Raw genomic sequence first — 21,412 nt, 5'->3', positions numbered from 1 at the left:
ACACTTCTGACTCTCGAAGCTCATGCCAACGGTGTTCCACTTTCCATGATCTCCTCTATCCCAAGTCTTCTGACCTGAGATCTTCCCCCCAAAGAAGCATTTCCTACCACAGTCCATGTCTTCATCCACCCCTCTCCAGTTAGCACCATTGCACTGGGAATCCAATGTGCCTGGGAGGCCCAACCCAAATTTCTAAGGCTCCCAAGGCTTTCCATGCTCACAACTTCCTAGGACTGCTTCTCTGTCCTCTACCACAGTCAAATCCTCCTACCGGGGCCACCTGTGTTCACGCCTCACGAGGACCCCTTTCTCTTATCAAGACCTTCTTTTCTCTCTTGACCACCTCCTCCCCCCAAGACCACTGCTCACACAGTCCCCCGTTAGAAATTTCCCTTGTAAATCAAATCCCCAATACTGACCACAGCTCCAAACGCACCACCACCCTCCTGGGTATTTCTCTAGCCCAAACGACAAACAAAAAAGAGTCAGAACCAGCGACTTCAGTTTAGATGCTTTAATAGCATGTTTGATTAGTCCCCCAGCTAGAACAACATTGTGACTGGTTGAGGTTGAAGGGGTGGTAGACCCTCCAACCTCTGAGACCTAGGCACCATTAGTTCTCATTGAGTTCTGATGTCTCTTCATCCATAGATCTGGGGTCTCCGAAGAGTTCGTGGAGCTGCTCGTTGTTCTCTAACACTTGATACACGTGTTCTGGGGTGATGCGCTTCCTGCCGTTGGTGTGAGCCTCCTCACCAGCCAGATCAAGGATGTTAGATGCAATGTACTCAAGCACACCGGCTAGGAATACTGGTGCAGAAGAGCTCAGGCGGCGGGAATACTTGCCCTCTCGCAGGTAGTGGTCTACCCGGCTAACAGGAAATTGAAGCTCTGCTCTGGTGGAGCGGGAGATGTTGCGTCTGCTGGAGATTTTGTTTCTGCAGGAGGTGTTGCCTTTGCAGGAGATGTTTCCTCTGGATCTTCTTCTAGCCATGGTGCTTGTTTGAAGAGACTGGCTGAACTCCAGGGCTCTTCTGGCCTTGGTCTCTCACAATACCCAACCCTCTGAACTACACATGTATTTATCTCTTCAGGACAGGTTTCTGTTACAACACAGACTTTATGATGTCACTGGTATCCACTGAGCTCTGATGGTCAGCACAGAAATGCCCATATTAGGAAAGAAACTGCCCACCTTTTCATGTGTGTGTGTTATACATATACATATGCACATGTTGCCTGTGTGTGGGTGCATGTGTGTGCGCCCTGAATTTGTTATCTGGAATCATCCTTGATCACTTTTCTGTCTTATTTACTGAGACAAGATCTCTCAATTCAAGTCAGAGCTCACCAATACAGAGAATCTTACTTACTAGCCACCTTACTTGAGAGATACTGCCTTAGCCTTTCACAGCTGGAATTACAACAAGCCACCAGGCCCACCTGATTACATCCTCTTTTGATGGGAACCCTTTCTATTGATTTTTATATTCTGACAAGACCTCTGCGTCAATGGAAAACTCCTACCGAGAGGATTAAACTCTATGTTATGTATCAGACTCTAGCTTTCTCTCAATTGATATAGTTACCTTAGTGTTCCCAATCAGTATTCCTGTTTGTAGTTTTTACTCTTCTTTGAACTGCTCATCACATTTGCCATTTCATTTAATATCTGCCAGATATTTACATGTTAAGTATGTAACAGGTGTTCATATCTCCTTGAGGATTTTGATTTTACAATTTTAGATCATCTTACCCCCTCCCCCCCCGTTTTGGAGCACATCCACAAATATACTTAACTGATTTACTTTATCTGAGACACTTTACAGCTATTTCCAGTTCAATGACAGAAATGTACTCCCATGCCTACCCTTTTCATCAGTTCATGTGACTCCTATACATCAACAGAACACTTAAAATTTATTTTTAACATATAGTCATTGTACCAATTAATGGATTTTTCAAATTTTGAATATTTATTTATTGGGGAGCATAATGTTCTGGCAAGCATTTGGGAGTCGGGGAAAAACTTGAGGAGTTGGTTCTCTCCACCATATGGAAGTCACTAGTGTAAGTACTAGTCTGAGCCTCCATCTTTGTAGGCCCCCCACCCTCACCAAACCTGACCCCTCCCCGAGGAGTGGCAAGACAGCCCTGCCCCTGTGCCCACCAACCTGACCCTCCCCCAAGGAGGGGCAAGACAGCCCCACCCCTGTGCCCATCAAACCTGAATCCTCCCCTGAGGTGAGGCAAGGCAACCTGCCAAAACCTTGACCCCTTCCTCAAGGAGGGGCAAGACAGCCCCAGCCCTGTGCCTGCCAAAATCTTGACCCCTCCGCCGAGGAGGGCCAAGACAGCCCACCAAAACCTTGACCACTCCCCAAGTCTATTTAAACTGCTCCTGGGAAAGTGAGGCCTTTTCTCCCCACTCCTCTACCGGTTACCCCTACCCCCACCCCTCCCCCAACCCCCCACTTCCCCTACCCCCAAATCCCCATCTGAGAATGCAGAAATCCCATTAAACCTGGATATCCTTTAATTCGACTCTATGTCATTTGGCTTGATTGGGATTTTTGCTAGGCACAGAGCTAGCATTACGAAAATTCCTAACAACTAGGTGTAGAGACAGTGCTCTTAACAGTTAAATCATCTCTCCAGCCCTTGTGTAAAGTTCTTTTTGATTCCGTTTTTACTATTGTGTTTTCTTCATTTCTAATTTAGTGTGCTGGCTTTTTTCCCCCTATTCCTTTACAGTTGATAAGTTATTGCCCATTGTTAACAACAGTGACTGACACTTTTCTGGTTTTGTTCTATTTTCTATTAAGATAAAGTTTACAGCAGCGTAGTACTCTAATGTGTAGATATTCCATACTTTCTTCATCCATTCTTCCATTGAAGGGCATCTAGGTTGTTTCCAGGTTCTGGCTATTACAAATAATACTGCTATGAACATAGTTGAACAAATGCTTTTGTCATATGATAGGGCATCTCTTGGGTATATTCCCAAGAGTGGTATTGCTGGGTCCAGGGGTAGGTTGATCCCGAATTTCCTGAGAAACTGAAACACTGACTTCCATAGTGGTTGCACAAGATTGCATTCCCACCAGCAATGGATGAGTGTACCCCTTCCTCCACAGCCTCTCCAGCAGAGGTTATCGTTAGTGTTTTTGACTTTAGTCATTCTGACAGGTGTAAGATGATATCTCAAAGTTGTTTTGATTTGCATTTCCCTGATTGCTAAGGAAGTTGAGCATGACCTTAAGTGTCTTTTGGCCATTTGAACTTCTTCTGTTGAGAATTCTCTGTTCAGATCAGTGCCCCATTTTTTAATTGGGTTAATTAGCATTTTAAAGTCTAGTTTCTTGAGTTCTCTATATATTTTGGAGATGAGACCTTTGTCTGTTGCAGGGTTGGTGAAGATCTTCTCCCAGTCAGTAGGTTGCCTTTGTGTCTTAGTGACAGTGTCCTTTGCTTTGCAGAAGCTTCTCAGTTTTAGTAGGTCCCATTTATTCAATGTTGCCCTTAATGTCTGTGCTTCTAGGGTTATACATAGGAAGCGATCTCCTGTGCCCATCTGTTGTAGGGTATTTTCCACTTCGGTAAAAAACAATGACTTCTAGAATTTTGCATGCAAATGGATGGAAATAGAAAACACTATCCTGAGTGAGGTATCCCAGACCCAAAAAGATGAACATGGGATGTACTCACTCATAATTGTTTTCTAGCCATAAATAAGGGTCACGGAGTCTACAATAGGTGAATCTAAAGAAGCTAAGTAAGAAGGGGAACCCAAGGAAAAACATATAGTTATCCTCTTGGCTAAGGGAAGTAGACAAAATTGCCAGGGAGAAAATTGGGATCTTGGGGGTGGGGTGGGATGGGGGTAAGGGGAGATGGGGAGAGAAAAGTTAGAAGGGAAGGAGGTCGGGCCTTGGGAAAACAGGAGGATTGGGATAAAGGAAGGTTGGACAGGGGAGCACGGAACCACAATTCTTAGTTAAGGGAGCCACTTTAGGGTTGGCAAGAGACCTGACCCTAGAGGGGCTCCCAGGTGCCCAAGCTGAGGTCCCCAGTTAGTTCCTTGGGCAGTTGAGGATAGGGAACCTGAAATGACCCTATCCTAGAGCAATACTGACGAATACCTTGCATATCATCCTAGAACCTTCATCTGGTGATGGATGGAGACAGAGACAGAGACCCACACAGGAGCATTGGATTGAGCTCCCAGGGTCCCAATGAGGAGCAGAAGGAGGGAGAACATGAGCAAAGAAGTCGGGACCACGAGGGATGCACCCACCCACTGAGACAGTGGAGCTGATCTATTGAGAGCTCACCAAGGCCAGCTGGACTGTGACTGAAAAAGCATGGGATAAAACTGGACTCTCTGAACATGGCGAACAATGAGGGCTGATGAGACGCAAAGGACAATGGCATGGGGGTTTGATCCTACGTAATGTGATGGCTTTGTGGGAGCCTAGCCAGTGTGGATGTTCACCTTCCTAGATATGGACGGAGGGGGGAGGTCCTAGGTCTTACCACAGGGCAGAAAACCCTGACTGCTCTTTGGACTGGAGAGGGAGGGGGAAAGGAGTGGGGGGAGGGGGAGAAGGGTGGGAGAAGGGGGCGTAGAGTGGGAGGAGGGGGAGGGAAATGGGAGGCTGGGAGGAGGTGGAAACTTGTTTTTTTTTTCTCCTTTTCTCAATAAAAAAAGAAAAAAAAGATAAAGTTTACATAACATAAAATTTACCATCTTAGCCAGTTATAAAATTTGGTGTCTACTGGCAATGTTATGAAACTGTTAGGATCCAACCATGGAAACTGCTTCCTGGAAACCAGATTCAAATGTCCTTACAGTTCTCATACCTCCAATCCTTTGCAGAGTAGCTTTAAGGTATTATGAGGTCTGATGCCCCAGTCTGGTATCGAACTCTTATATAGACATGGACGGCCTTGAATTTCTGATACTCGTGCCTCCACCTCCCAAATGCTGAATTATAGGCATGTGTCACCATACCTGGTTTATTCTGTGCTAGTGTAAGGGATTAAACCCAGAGAGCTTCAGGCAAGTTAGGCAAGCATTCTAGCGACTAGGCCACATTCAAGACTTCCACCCCTTTTTGAGACAGAGTATCTCTCATATATAGCAGACTGGAAACAAGGAATCTTAGACTTCTTATTTTCCTGTTCCAAGCGCTGTAGTAAAGTGTGCACCACCACACTTGGTTTGTGTGGTTCTGGGGACTGAACTCAGGGCTTCATGTATGCTAAGTAAACACTCTACCTACTGAGCTATGATACATTCCTAGCCCCTTTTGTGTTTCTTCCATTTCTTTTTCTTTTTTCTATGGTAATGAAAACTGAACAGAAGGCCATGCACTTGCTAAGCAAGCGCTCTTCCACTGACCCACATTCCCAGTCCTACCTTCTGACATCCATTGAAAACAGACTTACCTCCCTTTATGCACTCATCTCAGTACTCCTTCTTATATCTTCAGGTCTGTTCTTTGGTCTACTTTTTGAGGTAATTTTAACATCTTTTTTTCTCATGATCTAAATAGAATCTTTAAATATGTTCATTTTGTAAAAACTCTAAATCTTAAATTACAAAAAAATTCACAGAATCTTGCTTCTTGTACAGAGAGCTTCAGTGACTATAACTGTGGCAGGAACCTGAAAATACTTTTTAGCATCTCCTCTGCTTTACCTTCATATCTAATTAGTCATCAGTCATTCCTTCTCCATATCTTTAATATCGTTTCAAGAATCCATTCTGACCATTCTACTCCAATGCATTATCACTGTCCCCTACACATTGTAGTGACACACTTACTGTCCTTCCTATTCCTTCCCAGACTATCTTCCAATTCATTTCCAAGGGTGGTCATTTACTAATACTAAATCTGCTTGTGACACTGTATCACTTAGAACTCATCAGTGGCTTCCCATTCCATGTGGGCTAACACTTTAAATCTTAAGATGCTCTATATTGTTTTTCCGTAGTCTCTGCCTCATTGGCCATTTTTAAATATAAATCTATGTTCTGGAAAAGTCTGACTCATTTCCAACCTTGGTTAGAATCCACAAAGTCTCCTTAACTTTTACTTTGCATACTTTATCAGAAGTAAAATAAATACATGATTAATGATTTATTTCATGTCTGTCATTTTCTTTCAAGGTGATAGGAGCCTGTCCATTTCATTAACACTTTATCGTCAGAGACAAGCGCAGAGGCTAGAACACAGAACATACTCAATAGATACTACACTGCATCCATGAATGAAACTACACAAATCTAATCTTAGCTCACAGTTCCTCTAGTAGACTGTAGGTATGATTTCCCTCTTCAAGTAGATGAAAAGAACACCCTCTACCTCATGGGACACCATGAGAAACAAATGCTACGAGGTTCAGCACAGTACCTGCCATAAAATAAGTGTCCATGGAACAATCTTTATTACAGTCAATTTTACCTCTTATAGTAAAATACAGAAGGGTACCCTCAAGCAAGACGAATGGTAAGCTGTCTGAACCTTCCCAGAGCAGAATAATCTTAGAATTCTAACCTGGGTTTAAGAGCAACATATCCTCTAAGATCCCAGTGATTTGATCAAGCTTCTGCTGACTAAACTGAAGAAGTCAAAGACTGCCCACCTTATCCAAAATGAAGTTTCACAGAGACAGGGTGTGTTATTTGTTAACTATACAAAAATTTTGTAATAGTGCATGATGTTATTTATATAAAATAGGCACAATAGACATATCCACAGAAATAGCAAGAAGATTCGCAATTGCTAAGGACAAGAGAACAAGGAAAAAATAGTGACTGATAATGTGTAGGTTACTTCTATGTTCTAAATTTTAGAGTCTAAAATGATAGGTAACAGTTATGTTGGCACAACACTATAAATATACTAAAACTACTGAATTTGCTTTACAAATTAGACTGCAGTTAAAAAGAAAATAACCCTTTAGCTATCATGTAGATGGCTCAAGACCACAAAAATGACTCAGTTTCACAACTGGAAGCAGTACCACGCTGTAAAGGAGGCCTAAACTCTGCCCACATGGACAAGAGGTGAGTCTCTAAGAACATATCAGTATATTAGTCTTCAATAAATTCTAACTCCCACATATTTGAGCCACCTCAGCTGGTCCACACTAGAGCACAGATAAACTTATCCTTTTGAACCCTGACCAAAATACAGATTCATAAGCCCCCTCCTCCAAAAAGTGTTACCATTTTAACTTACTGGGAGTTTAGGTTAGCAAAGAGAACACAGATTCAGAACAAATGAACATCTAAATGGGTTTCACCCAAATAAAAATTGTTTTGCTTCTCATTTTGAACCTCAAATAAAAACAGAAAATAAAAAAAAAACATGCATACATACTTCTTCCAGTAGAGATGTTCTGCTGCAACACGGTAATATACAGCTGTAGGGTCAGTTGTGGGGCAGAGCCTAGGAAAGCCTGGATCACTGATGCCCGACTGAAGGCGGAACGGTGGGTAAACATCTTGCCTTCTGCCTGGCCCACCTCCTTCTCAACCTCCTCTGAGAGGCCATCTTTTGGCATCTGTCGTTTCTTAGTGATGCTCACATAAGGCTCTTCATTCGGGTTGGACTGACAGTAGAGGCAAAAGACTTCAAAACACCTAGGAACAAATTAATGAGTCATTGCAATTAATGACTGGCAGAATTCTGTCCTTTCCCAGTCATCTTGTTTTCACTTAGCCTGATTCTCAAACCCTTGCCCGGCTATTCTAAATCTCTAAGGATCAGTTCTTAGGGGTTCAGTCTTCTACAAGGACTCCAGTAGACCACTGGGAATTGAGCAAGAATCAGGAAAAGGTGACACTGAAAGCTACCAAGGCAAAGAAAACAAGACAATGGGAAGCAGTTAACACTCTAGAGCCACAGAAAAAAATGGTTAGCTTTTCTTCCTGACATACATTACCTGTGCAGCTGTAGATAAAGCCCTTAGATTCTGAACTTTCCCTCTCAATAATAAAATAGAGAAAACACATACTTTGTCATCCTGCTACGAAAGAGGACTAAAGGGTATAGGGCTGTGTGTAAACGTTCCACATAAAACTGATGCCACAAACCAGCCTAGTTAAAAAAGGATGTGCAGGCTCACTTAATCATCTCAGCACTCTCTAGAGTCTAGAGGCTGGGGAAGAATAATTGTCAAGCATTCAAGGCCAGTGTGGGCTATACAGTGAGTTATAGATGAGCCTCAGCTACAATAAGGCTGAGAGATGGTGGAGGAAGCGGGGATGGAGGGAGGGAGGAAGGGAGGGAGGAAAGGAGGAGAGGAACATGAAGATGAATGAAATTAGGTACTTTTATAGCACATAGTTGCTAAATGCTAAGAATTTAGAATTCATTGAAAGACCACATATTATCTATTTTTTTATCCTAATAATCCCATATTGGCCATGGTAAATTCAAACATGCCTGGGGTTGGCAAATGCCTTATTTAAGGAGTCCGAAGCCTGCTCTAGGGACACATCCTTAAGGAACCAGTGTCTAAAATTTTTGTCTCTAGATAATATTATAGATAGACACTGATGGAAAGAAAAAGTACTGGTGGCTATGATTCGTTTAAAACAAATACACACAGAGAGAGAGAGACAGAGAGAGAGAGAGAGAGAGAGAGAGAGAGAGAGAGAGAGAGAGAGAGAGAGGATAGATTTGATGGATGGATCAATGGAACAATGGAAAGGTACATGAAACAAAATGTTAATTATAGAATCTAGGATGCAGGTACTTGGGTGTACAAGTCAATAAGATTTTCTTTTGCATGTTTGAAAGCTTACATAATGAAATGCTAGGAAAAACAAGTTTTCCCTTAGTTTTAAACATTGACTTTTATGCCCTAAAACAAGCACTTTCATAACAATCTTATAACGCTGCTAGATTTTATGGCTTCACTGGGTTTATAGAATGTTGTTAACTTTATAATATCACCTGGAGGTATCTATGACAACCTAAGTACATTTATAATTTGAAATAGTAAATTAAAACCTTTTGATGCATGAAAAGAAATACAACAACCTTTCCGGTAAACACGAAGTGGACAGATTTCATGATTATTACCTTTGTTCACTTCTTTCTAGGGGGAAGAAAGTGTGTGGTTTGTGTATTGGGGAAGTCTGTCTACTGTCTTGTAATATATATTCAATCAAAGATGATTGTTGGAGCATCGAAAGTGGAAATGCATAGAAGATCGAATAAAATGGTCATGGTATTTATTCTCAAAGTGGTGATGACAGCAGATGTAGTTTACTAAATCTGTCTACTATCTATCTTGTAATATGTTTTCAATCAAAGATTCTTTAATATATTTCATCAAGACATGGCAGTATAGTCTAGTTTGTTCAGAAGAAAAAAAGATAATACTTTAGTTCATGAATTCAAGGCTATCTCCTCCAAAATTTAAACCTTTGACTGACAATGAACACCTCTGTTACTATTGTTAGACCATCAAAAGTGGTAAGGTGTAGAAGAGAGGTTAACGTGGTCGTGATATTTATTCTCAAAGAGGTGATGATAGCAGATGTACTTTACTAGATAGCTTGAAGACTCCGACTCCATTCATTCAGAGGTGCTCACTTTCTAGATAGGATAATGGAGCATATACAGAATAAATATAATATGTAACACAACAATATTTATGTTGTACTTTTAGTTCACATGATAGTTTCTGATATACCAGCTCACAAAGAAACCTTACAAAAGAATTTAAATCAGCATCACTTCTAATAGCAAAATAATGGGATTATTTTAGAGGTCTTTAAAATAAAAGGATAAATATATACAAGCACATCCATTCAACTAAATACTATGTTGTTCTCAAAACCAACAGTTGAGGAAAATGTCTAATATAAATAGCATCTGGTGAGATGGCTTAGTGGGTGAAGGTGCTTGCTACCAAACCTGAGCATTTGAGTTTAATCCCTGGGTTTCTGTTAAGTAGTGAAAGAAGAGAACAGACTCTCCCAAGTTGTCCTCTGACCTTCACACAGGCACCCAGATATGTGTGAGACATGTGTACATGCACGCAAACACAGACACACAAATACACAATCAAATTTACTTTTTCAAAGAAATTAAAATCCTGGGCTTGGAATATAGTCTGCTCAGCATGTATTAGGCCCTGGATTCAATCCATAACAATCTAATTTATTAAAATAAAAATACATTTATCATATTTGAAAAAATATTTTATCATATTTGATAAGGGAAGCAATTTTTTCAGTTTCTTTTTTTTCCTTTTTGTAAATTGATTTTTATTGAGCTTTACATTTTTCTCTGCTCCCCTCCCCTTCAACCCTCTCCCAAGGTTCCCATGCTCCCAATTTACTCAGGATATCTTGTCTTTTTCTACTTCCCATGTACATTAGATCTATGTAAGTCTCTCTTAGTGTCCTCACTGATGTCTAAGTTCTCTGGAATTGGGAAGCAAATTTAAGAGAAACCGTCAAACATATATTCACACAAACATACACATGAACAGTGAAATGACAGAACTGAATTATTGTGACTCAAAAGTGCCAATTGTTAAAAAGAAATTGTGTAAACAAGTTGTTAAACAACTAGCACATTGGTCAGACTTGATGGGGATAAATTTTGTAAATTAGTAAACTGCTGAAATTTGGGTTCATTTTTCCTGACAGTTTACAATCATACCCCATAAAATTACTAGCAAGGATACAAAACAAAGCATTAAGAATTATTCTGTTTAGGCAGTTGAATTAAAGATTTTATTTTCTTCACTGTACAAATATATTTTGTTTCTCTGTTATTTTAACAAATATTCTTTACTCGTGATTTAAAAGTTAAAGTTAGAGATTTTAAAGACCAAAATAAACAAGCAAAAGGTAGAACATGCTAAAAGCTGCTCTAAGAAATGAATGAATGAAATAAGGGTTTGTATAAAAATGAAACTCTATTGATGTTTGAGGAGAGTATATAAAATAGGAATCATTTATAGAATTTTTTTAAATGAAACTTGAGATCAACTTATGCAAATGACAAAGTTTCCAGCAAAAATAAAAAAATAAAAAAAAATAATGGCACAGGAAGCTCCAATGTTGGAGCCTCTCACAATTCACTGCTTTCCCCAAGTGATTTATTTGTCTTTGTCCTCCTTTTAGACAGGGTCTCTCTATGTTGTCCTGGCTGTCCTGGAGCTCACTATGTAGACCAAGCTGGCCTTGAACTCATAGAGATTCACCTGCCTCTGCCTCTGAGTGCTGGGATTAAAGTTATACACCACCATGCCTGGTATATCTTAACAAAACTTCAAACAATGTATCTTATAAATTTATGAACTGTTCCAAGACCTCTTACTACTACTACTACTAAACACTTACTACTACTTCTAAAAACTAAGAAACAAACTATTGTTTTCTTAAAATTCTGCCAAGAATCATCTAATTACTCCAATGTTGCTTAGAGGGTTTGTTTTAATTGTTTCTCTGCACGAACTACTTGAATAAAATCACCCAAGGTAAGAGCTAAGGATGTAGGTCAGTGGTAGAGGACCAGCATCCTTCATAAAGATTATTCAAGGTAGTTTTTCAATATCACATACTCCTTTGGTCAGGAAGCTTTTGTGTAATGTAAGTATTTTAGGTTCTATAGGCTATCAGGGTCTCTGCGCAACTCTGCCTCTGCAGACAAATAATATATAAAGAAATGGCTATAGATAGTTATATTCCAATAAAACTTTATTTACGGGGGCTGGAGAGATGGCTCAGAGGTTAAGAACACTGACTGTTCTTCCAGAGGTCCTGAGTTCAATTCCCAGCAACCACCTGGTGGTTCATAATCATCTGTAATGAGATCTGGTTCCCTCTTCTGGCCTCCAGCCATATATGGAGGCCAAATGTTTTATACATAATAAATAAATCTTAAAAAAGAAAGAAAATAGAAAAAAAAACTTTATATTTACAAAAACAGGTGGTGGCATGATTTGGCCAGTGGAGCACAGCCTGAAAACCTCATGATGATCTTTGCTGTAGATATTTAGTAATTTGATCATTTTTTTCACTCAGTTCCATTTTCTAGCATAATATAATTTATTTGTCAATCATAACAGCAGTTTGTCCCCTAGGTAAAACTAGGCATGTTGGTGGCAGCACAAATGACTTGAGGTACCAAGGACCCTAATGAAAATACTTTTTCCAAAGAAATATTTGTTTTTTCCAGAATATTTAGTATAACTTAAAGATTTTCCTTCAAATTGGAAAAAAGATAATTCAAGACACTATCCAGTTCATATTAGAAAAAACTATAGAAACTATAGCTAAACATTTAAATATATGACTAAAATTATAATAAATAAATGAACTAAATAGTTCTGCCAATGACTCCCTGGAGTAATAAAGGGGTAGAAGTGAGCTAACAGTTACAGTCCATAATCATTAGTGGAAGGTATTACAGACTAAGGATCTGACATATTAAGGCAAGCACTATATAGAATAAAATATATATGCACTTTAATTGGGTCATATTGTATGAACTCAATAACAGCATCTCCCTAAAAATGGTAGTTTGGCTACCCTAACTTGAGTAGAAGTAAATTGCCCCCAAACAACTTGAAAATATTACTAAAAACCATTGCTAAGGGGTAAAAGGGAAGAAATGTTGTGATTCCCTTGTTTGTGGAAATAACTGGATCTTTCTGAAAAGCTGATGATTTCAGAGTTCAAATTAGAACCTGTCATTAGGAAGAAATCTCAGTAATAATTTTTAAGTCCCATTAACCAAAAATCAACAAATTTCCTTTTCATTTGCAAGCTAAGGGTCTTGAAACCTTATTTTGTGTATCTCATTTCAAAGATCATGGGTCCATTACTTCTTGACATAAATCAGCTAATATCTGAATATGAGACTCTTTTCCTTAATAAAGTTTTTTAAGTACATTGATGACTGAAGAATACCAAAGAATTTATAATAAAGAAGAAATTTGTCTTATGTTCATATTTAGGAGGAAAAAACCCTAAACTCACACTCTGCCATTCAGTTCTATTGTTCTTAACATCTTAATATACACCCTTGAACTCTAGATTATAGTTGCTGTTTTTATAAGCAATATTCTATCAGCTTTGTGTTGAGGTACTCTTAAGGTTAAGAGACACTTCTAAATGACAGCAATGATAGAGGATTCTTACTTGCCTGGTTACTTTTGGTTGTTTATTTTTTTTTTAAATTTTGCTCACAAATAATGAACCATTTAAAGCTTTGAAGATGGAACTGCTGATAAAGTGTACTGAACACTCTACTTTCTTTTACAGAACACAGAGAACATAATGAACCTAATTGCCTTTTGGAAGGAAGCCTTGGGAACATGCTCCAGAGCCTCATTTACTCCTTGTATAAAATGGGGACAGGGATTGAGAGCGCCTATAGCATTGGCGGAGCACGGGTTTAGTATGCCTAAGGTCCTTGATTCCAGCACCAAAATAACAGATACGCAGTGAACAAATCCAAGAGTCAATCAGCTAAGGCATGGAGGTGTGAACCAATCCTCTCAGCACCAGCAACCTTTGTGAATTCTCAGTTCCCCAAGCCACTCCACCCAAACATGAGTTTCCTCCCCACAGATGACATTAAATGATGAGTGCCTTGTCTAAAGTCAAACCTCACTTTGCTTCTCGAGCAGGGGCACTAGCAGGACCACAGGGCTTGCTTAGGAACATGGGTTCCCTACTAGCTATTTGATTGCCATGCTTCCTAAGTACCCCCAACCCAATTTTCTGATGCCTCCCTGACTGCCAGCAACACTACTACCAGCATAGATTTCTTGTCCTTTCTAGGAATCCCTAGTTTCTGAAGAATGGGGAACCTGTTTCCCGAGTTTGCCATAACTGTTAAACTGCACAGTACAGTAAGCTAAAACGGTTGTGTTTAAAGTAGCATGCAAAGTTTTAATATTGTGAACGCTTTTTTAATCTGAACATAAACTTTTACTTTCGCATTTCCCCGAGTAAGATAAAAGATAGGAAAATAATACATTTAAATTCCCTTCAAGTTCTGAGATTAAAATCAGGTCTATTTCATGACTGTGTACTTCTTGTTTTGTGTTCATAGAGATTAATTCTCAGGGCTAAGGATTTAGCCCAGTGGTAGAGCATTTGTCTAGCCTGTACCAGGCCCTGGATTGACTCCACAGCACCACAAAGAGCAACAACAACAACTTCTCCCCCCAGAAATGGCATTAACAGTTTTTCTTAACACATAGTAACTTCCTGTCTTCAAGGCACATTGTGTCCCAGATTTCATGACTATATTAGAAATTGGGCAGACTCAGAAGACATCTCTGGTACCGTATGTTTTCACGCTAGACAATAATCATCACGCTAAGAGAAAAGTAGGGTGCATGAATTTATAGACTTCTGTATATGAATTAAATAAATTTTAACAAAGCACTTAGAGTAGTGCCTGGTACACAGTTAAGTGCCATGTGCTTGATAAACAAAATTAAATGACCCATAAAGGCTCTGACTTTAACCGCGCTTAGAGTAACTTCTAAAGACCACGCATGCCAATCCTGCAGAAGTCCACTTGACCACAGAGAAAGCCACATACTTTTAGGAGACCAAAAAAAAAAAAAAGGCAAAGACTGCTGCTCTTTTTGAGCAAATTCAAGTTAACATTGGCAATTCTATCTATGGGTTCTGAAATCCAGGACATCTCCGGAGACTGGAATGGGAAGGTTTGGGCAAGCAGGGCAGGTCAACCCTGGTTCTGGCCACCTGTCCCCTTCAGGAAGGCCTCTTCCCCAGCTGGGGCAGTAGAGGGGGACCGGCCAGGGGCTGTGGCCTAAGGGCGGGTTCTGGGTTCCACACGCACCTGAACAGGGGCCCAAGCTGGAGCAGGTGCATGAGCAGCACCAGTGGCCGATCGCGGCTGAGGTCGCGGTGGACGAAGAGAAGCGTGAACTGCACCAGAGCACAGGGCATCAAGGAGAAGAGCAGCGTCAGCGCCTGCCACATGCGGTCCCCATCAGAGCGGTAGGTGCTGCTCAGGTAGAGCGCCGCTATCGTCTCGGCCACGAACAGGAACAGGGACGCTAACACCAAGGCCTGGAATTTCATCTCCGTGCCTCAGAGACTCGCCCGGCGGGTGGCGGCGGCGGCAGCGGCGGCGGCAGTGATGGTTCACCGAGCGGTTCCCAGCATGCCCGGCCCCGAGCCGCCAGCACGCAGCGTAGCCCGCCGAGGGCACGCGGGCCCGGCCACAAGCCCCAAGCAAGCCTGAGCCCAGCCTGGGGGCAACCGCCACAAGGGGGTGGGGCGGGCAGCATGGCTCCGCTCGGACACGCCCACGCGCACTGTGCGCAGCCACCAGCGCGCACCACAAGCTCATGGAGGCGCTGGGGACACTGTTCTGGGCGGGTCGCGAACCCGCGCCTTCTGACCACAGCTGCCTGAGCACGCCTGGAGGCCGCCAAGCCAGCTGGCCCGCGCGCAGCCTCTGGGTCCTAGAGTCCGTAGGTCTAGGCTGTCTTGAATGCTTGCTTTAAAAGCAGCAGAAACCAGAATTGGGGGTGAGGGAGTCTGAATTCCTTCCTGATCCACAATCCGTCTGGTTTCACGGACGGTTTTCAAGTCTGGTTTTCACTAATAAGGAAGCAGTTTCCAGACCCACACACACCTACCTCTGTTGGTATGCCAACCCCTAAGGCTAACACAATTCTTTTTCGCTCAACTGTTTATTTTAAAAACCTGAATACAATATATTTCAACGTATTCTTTCCCCTATCCTACTCTCCCATCCTTCCAAGAACCAAACTTTATGCTATCTGTCACAAAAATACCTAAAATAAAAAACAGTAAGACAAAAAAAAGTCAAAATCAGCAAAATGAAACAAAAAGTACAAAAATAATTTAAAAAAAAAAAAACAACCAACAAACATGGAGTCCATTTTGTGTTGGCCCACTACTCCTGACCATGAGACCTGCCCTGGAGCGTGGCTGGCAGGTACTCACTGACACTCAATCGCAAAAACAGAACATATCAACTGCAAATATCTTCTTGGTTGGAGGTTGGAATTTGTGTCTACGTCCTTTTATCAGTGCTGGGATTTTGTCTGGTTTTACCCTGTACACATCCTGTGTACCCACTGAGTTTTTCACAACCTTCTATACATCAAGATGGACACCCCACCTCCCACAGACACAGACACACACACACACACACACACACACACACACACACACACACACTCCTCCACACCTTCTAAGATAATTTTCCATGAAGAAGCCTAGGCAGTTTGGACGCTCACCTTACTAGACCTGGATGGAGGTGGGAGGTCCTTGGACTTCTCACAGGTCAGGGAACCCTGATTGCTCTTCCAGCTGATGAGGGAGGGGGACTTGATGGGGGGAGGGGGAGGGAAATGGGAGGCGGTGGCGGGGAGGAGGCAGAAATTCTTAATAAATAAATAAATTTTTAAAAAAATTAATAAATAAATAAATAAATAAATAAAAATAAAAAAAAGAAATTGGATGATTTTAATTTTCAGGCATCTTGGGCATTTTACTATTTTGGAAAATGATGTAAATATAAACAAGATGTAAAGATTCGTAAGATCTCCACAAGAACGAAGAGAGGTGTGGACAAGTTGAGTCGTTTGACTTGGTTGTTGAAGTGACCTCAGAAAATCTATTTATAATGGTTGAAGGAGAATTGAGCCAAGGCCTGAGAAGTACCAGGCCCTTTCTCCAAAAGGATTACGAATGCCTATTTATAGAGACCAGCATGCCACCACGTCCTGGATCCAGATACACACAGTCACAAACAGAATCACCAGCAGTCCTCCACGGTGTATTTGTTTAATATTTTATTTGATACCATCATTAGCTTTAAAGGGTAACTAATGAGTAGCTACAAATAATTAATTAGAACACAATAACGGTTTAGCATCAGATCTTAAGGCAAAGGATTATCACAGGTTTTACATTATTAAGTGGACCGTGTTGTGGAGCAGCGGTGCAATAAGCCAGCAACATCACTTTAAACAATAAAGTGCAGTTTATGGCAGATTATTTTCTACAGTACAAAACTGATACAGAAAACACATTGGAAAGATCACAGTGTTTTTGATATTATAACAGCAGCTAAAAAATAGTAAGGTGCATCACTAAGTTTCTAAGTCAGTCTTGCTTCGGAAGAGATGGCATTACACCAGGCAGTGGACTGTAAGCAACCCCCCCCCCCTCCGTGAAGCTGAAGCAAATTCAACTGACAATTGTCGTCCCGCTCCAGGAACAATAGATAACAAAAGCTAAAATCTGATGAGCATTTATAAGTTGACCTTTCCGAATTATCACTTGTCATTTTATCAGTCAGATGAACATATACATTTACAACTTAGTTTCTCTACCCTACATTTAAATGGATTTTCATTAAAAATCAATGTCAGATATTGCATCATACTTCCTCACTAAGACCAAAATACCCACTGTGATTTTTTTAAAAAAATATGTGTACTCAGTAATAGACTTATAGAAAGTGATGTTTGGGTATAATAATATGTAATAGGCCAGAATACTTGATAATTTTGTTTTATTATAAAATATCATAGTATAACATTTTGTAATATAGTAAAATGATTAGCAAAATGTTCTGCACTAAGATTAGAACTGCTCCTGATATATCTTTCAAACCCCTCAAAGTACCCCTACAGACATATAAGAATTAGCAAGAAGTCAAAGAACTTGATTTTGGCAAAAAGGCATTTTTACAAAGCCTCTCAATTGGTGTGCAAGTATTTCAAAATTCTTGTCATATACAACAGATAACTGGTGTTGAATTTAATGTTAATAAAAATTAAAAGAATTTTAAAGTACTAATAACTAATTCCTATCATTTGGTTTATTTTTTATAATTTTGCTTTATTCGTAATTGGTGGAGAAATACAGCAAAGAGCGCAACTTTATTAATAATACTAATTTATCGAGCACATCTTTAAACTTCAATAGTACATTAAATTGTGGCGCTCCTTTACTGTTAGGTGCAATTAGGAGTAAGTTGTTATACTATATTGACAATTTCCTATTTGGGGTATTGCCTCAAAAGATTATGGAATTGCACTGGTTTGCTGCTTATGAAATGTACCATCAGGAAGATTAACTTTGTTTTAACCCAATGATGATACAAACATATTTTTTTAAATATTGCAAATTGTGCAAAAATGAAAACCCTTTTGGTGAAGTAGATTCTATTCACTCTAGTATGTGATGTTTGACCAGTCCCTAGTTATTTATGGCTTCTCAACATGGTTCACTGATTTCTACAAAATCCATTTTAAAAATTCTGTTAGTTTGGTGCCACTACATCCAAGAGACTGGAGTGGCCTATACCAGATCCTGAGACCAAACTATTATTCTTACAGTGTTCCATTCTTACTGCTGGGACATCTCTATAATACAAATAATACTGCATTTTCAAGAGCAAAAGGAGTTTACCGCTGCTACAGTCTTCAGAAGACACCTCTAATATTAAAAGCCCTAAAAGATACAAGACTGATTATTTGAAGCAATATGCTTATTTGAATATATCTATATATAAGTATTACCACATTCAACTTGAATCAAATTTAATGACACAATTTATTTTACTGGTAATTGCCACTTACACACAGACATCCCACTAAAATATGCTGTAATAAGGTCATTTGCTAAAGACAGTAGACAAGTATAGATTTTATGCCTTTTTTATACTGATTGCTAAGTCACAGCTATTTCACACACAATACAAGATTATACACTGAGGAACACATCACACAAAATATATGAAGAAAATTTCAGTAGAACTGCATTATTCTATATGAAGGAATTCTGTTTACACATACACACAGGTGTTTTACCCATCTCCATTCTTTTGGAGTGCTCATTGAAAGCATAACACAAGGGATCGTATTGGGGTACTTCAGGAAGACCTTTAAGACATAAATCTTCAGCTACTTTCAATTTAGTAAGTGAATATTCCATAACAAAAGTGGTATCTTGCCTTTCAGGTGATTCTGAGTACAAAGATAAGTCTGCTTCATGTGTCATACAATTCGCTGGCCCTCCTTCCACCCCAATGCAGAACAAAAACACAGATTTGGTTTTCCATTTAAGTAACTTTTCAAAGTTGATTCAGAATGGGTGAATAACAGGTACCCCCAAAGGAAATGAAGACGCAGAGAATCCTGAAGATGAGAGACTTTGTCATTTGTGAAGGGAACTAGATGGAAAGGACAAGGTTCAATATTTAAAGATAAAAATGAATATTCTTTTAAATCTTAACAGCATCACCCATTAGGTCCCAATTTATTAACACTTTCAATTTATAAAATAAGGGGAGAGACTTTGTTCGTGTAGGAACTACTTTGGTTTTTGTCTTTTATGACATAATAAAAGACATAAAAACAATATGGCCAGTCCTGTTTATGGATTAGAAATAAGATACATGTGGCCACTACCTTATTCTCATTGCACAGGCACTCTTGTGGCAGCTTGCCCTGTACTTGTGATCTGACTACAGAATAGTCCTAATTCTGGTTGCAACTGACCTCGAGGTCAGCCCTTCTGTCTAAAGTAGAATCAAGTCTTGTTGAGCCCCATGCTCTTAGCTAAGGACAGATGTGGACAAAGATACAGAGGAAGCCTGCCTTCGTAGGAGAAGAGAGGTCATGTGTGTGATTAAACAGACATAGGGGGTAAAAAATCCATTATCAGAATGAGATGTTTAGAGACACGTGATGACACATGCTGACTTGAAGGTGAATTAGGATTAAAGAGATTTCAGTAAGCAAAAACAAAAAGGCCCAGTGGTAAGGCTATACTTGTTTAGTCTCATTAAATGCACATGTACAAATTATCTTCAGATATCACGCTTTGGTAAGCAACCCCCAAGCCTGATCCTGTCTTCTAGCTTGCCTTTCTCTAGCCAAATTTATGCTAAGATCACATGACCTTGGTAAATTTGAGGGTTAGTCATCCCAGCTATTAATTTGAGACATAATAATTTAAAGGAGGCTTCACAAGCAGCATAATTCTATTCCTACAGGTAACACACTTCTGATGACCAAATTAAAAAAAATGCAGATCAAAATCAGTGTTAAATTATGCTATTTCCCAATTCATTTTTTGCTATATAGTTATGGCCTGGATGTTCCTTTTCTTCAGTTATTGGCAACAGAATCCTTTATTTTCAGTCAGCAAAATAAATATTTGTGTTAAAGAGAGCGTCTAGACTATACCACCCATTCCTCTGGAGGAAATTCTTTCAAGTCAGAACCTTCTGAGGCACAAACACCACAGTCAGAATTGGTAGTGGAATATAAAATATATAGTTACCCTTCTAGTGTTCTGGGCCCCAAACACTGCATCTTCATGTGAAATGTGTTTGTTTAGTTTTTAAATATAAACTGAGCATAATTTTATGTGCACATAGTAGGAACCTAAAACATAGAAGCCTTTTTAAATAATAAAGAACCCATATTGACAAATAACTCCTATGACAACTGTATGAATTAGGCAAGGTACCTAACTATATAAAATACCCCCCAAAAAGTGTCAGAACAAGGATTTAGGATTTCTAACATGGTTCTCTTGACATTACTACTTCCTTTTAATTGTGTCTTTTCTTTGATGATTTGTTCTTAACACTGGGACTACGGCCTAGGGCAGCATGCATGCTAGAAAGGTGTTCTACTATAGAATTACATCCTCAGCCTGTGTATACTTTCTTAGCCTGGTTATATATCCCAAACTCATATTTTTTGCATTGAAATTACTGAGATATACTCTCTACAGAAACCAAAACACGGGGAGGAGGCGGAAATTTTTTCAATAAAAAAAAAAGAAAGAAACCAAAACAATTTGCATAACACTTTGATTAAAATCTCAAAGAAAACTAAAGAAGTAAAAAGAAGAGATGGGATTTACTAGAGAGCAAGTAAGCTGTTCTATGTAATGAATTGTCATAATTGAATACTATTATCTTAACAACATGGTCAATTGCCTGGAAAAAAGTCAGTGGGAAATATACACTGTCAAGCTTCTGTTCTCTTCAAATACCAGGTTACAAACTGAAAAGATGTAATGTGGCAATGAGATAGGGTAAATTAAATATAGACAGTTAAGGGTAGAAAGAAAGGCAAGTAACTGTGTTAATGCCACAAAGCTACAGTGTTTTACAATATATTGCTATTGAAGTATAATGCGTCTCCTTCCTTATTGTTAAGGCTCTTTCAAAGTATCCTCAAACATCTCCACTCAGCATTCAGGACTGATTTTGTCCCATATAGTAAATAGCATGATAGCATGAACAGTAAGAGCTGAAGGGATGGCTTGGCGGTTGAGAGCATGGAGCTCCACCCCACTTTCTGGGAACCCAAGTTGGAT

At 39.8% G+C, this 21,412-nt stretch overlaps 2 protein-coding genes across 2 annotated transcripts; both read right to left on the bottom strand.

Moving 5' to 3' along the window:
* Positions 1-613: 613 nt before the first annotated feature.
* Positions 614-994, bottom strand: LOC121445040 (histone H2A-Bbd type 1-like). The gene has a single exon (XM_041647014.1). The coding sequence runs from the start codon at positions 992-994 to the stop codon at positions 614-616; it is 381 nt and encodes a 126-aa protein (XP_041502948.1).
* A 5,735-nt stretch (positions 995-6,729) lies between these two features.
* Positions 6,730-15,109, bottom strand: LOC121445039 (membrane transport protein XK-like). The gene is made up of 3 exons (XM_041647013.1): positions 14,865-15,109; positions 7,392-7,654; positions 6,730-6,791 (listed from the first exon to the last, which is right to left on the bottom strand). The coding sequence occupies exons 1-3, from the start codon at positions 15,107-15,109 to the stop codon at positions 6,730-6,732; spliced, it is 570 nt and encodes a 189-aa protein (XP_041502947.1).
* Between the last annotated feature and the right edge of the window lie 6,303 nt (positions 15,110-21,412).

Source organism: Microtus oregoni, unplaced genomic scaffold (genome assembly GCF_018167655.1).
Source record: "Microtus oregoni isolate MIOR12 unplaced genomic scaffold, Mior012 000153F_ref0000387, whole genome shotgun sequence".
In the NCBI taxonomy this organism is placed as follows: Eukaryota; Metazoa; Chordata; class Mammalia; order Rodentia; family Cricetidae; genus Microtus; species Microtus oregoni.
The sequence above is the reverse complement of the archived record's forward strand: the minus strand, read 5'-3'. Positions and strand labels throughout refer to the sequence as shown.

What these genes read in the sequence shown, in the direction of transcription:
- LOC121445040 (XM_041647014.1), bottom strand. Translation starts at nt 994, where the DNA reads ATGGCTAGAAGAAGATCCAGAGGAAACATCTCCTGCAAAGGCAACACC.
- LOC121445039 (XM_041647013.1), bottom strand. Translation starts at nt 15,109, where the DNA reads ATGAAATTCCAGGCCTTGGTGTTAGCGTCCCTGTTCCTGTTCGTGGCC. An exon ending in CAGCTTGGGCCCCTGTTCAG is followed by an intron (nt 7,655 to 14,864) that starts GTGCGTGTGGAA and finishes ATTTGTTCCTAG; the next exon opens with GTGTTTTGAAGTCTTTTGCC. An exon ending in GAACATCTCTACTGGAAGAA is followed by an intron (nt 6,792 to 7,391) that starts GTATGTATGCAT and finishes TCTTGTCCTTAG; the next exon opens with CAATTGCGAATCTTCTTGCT.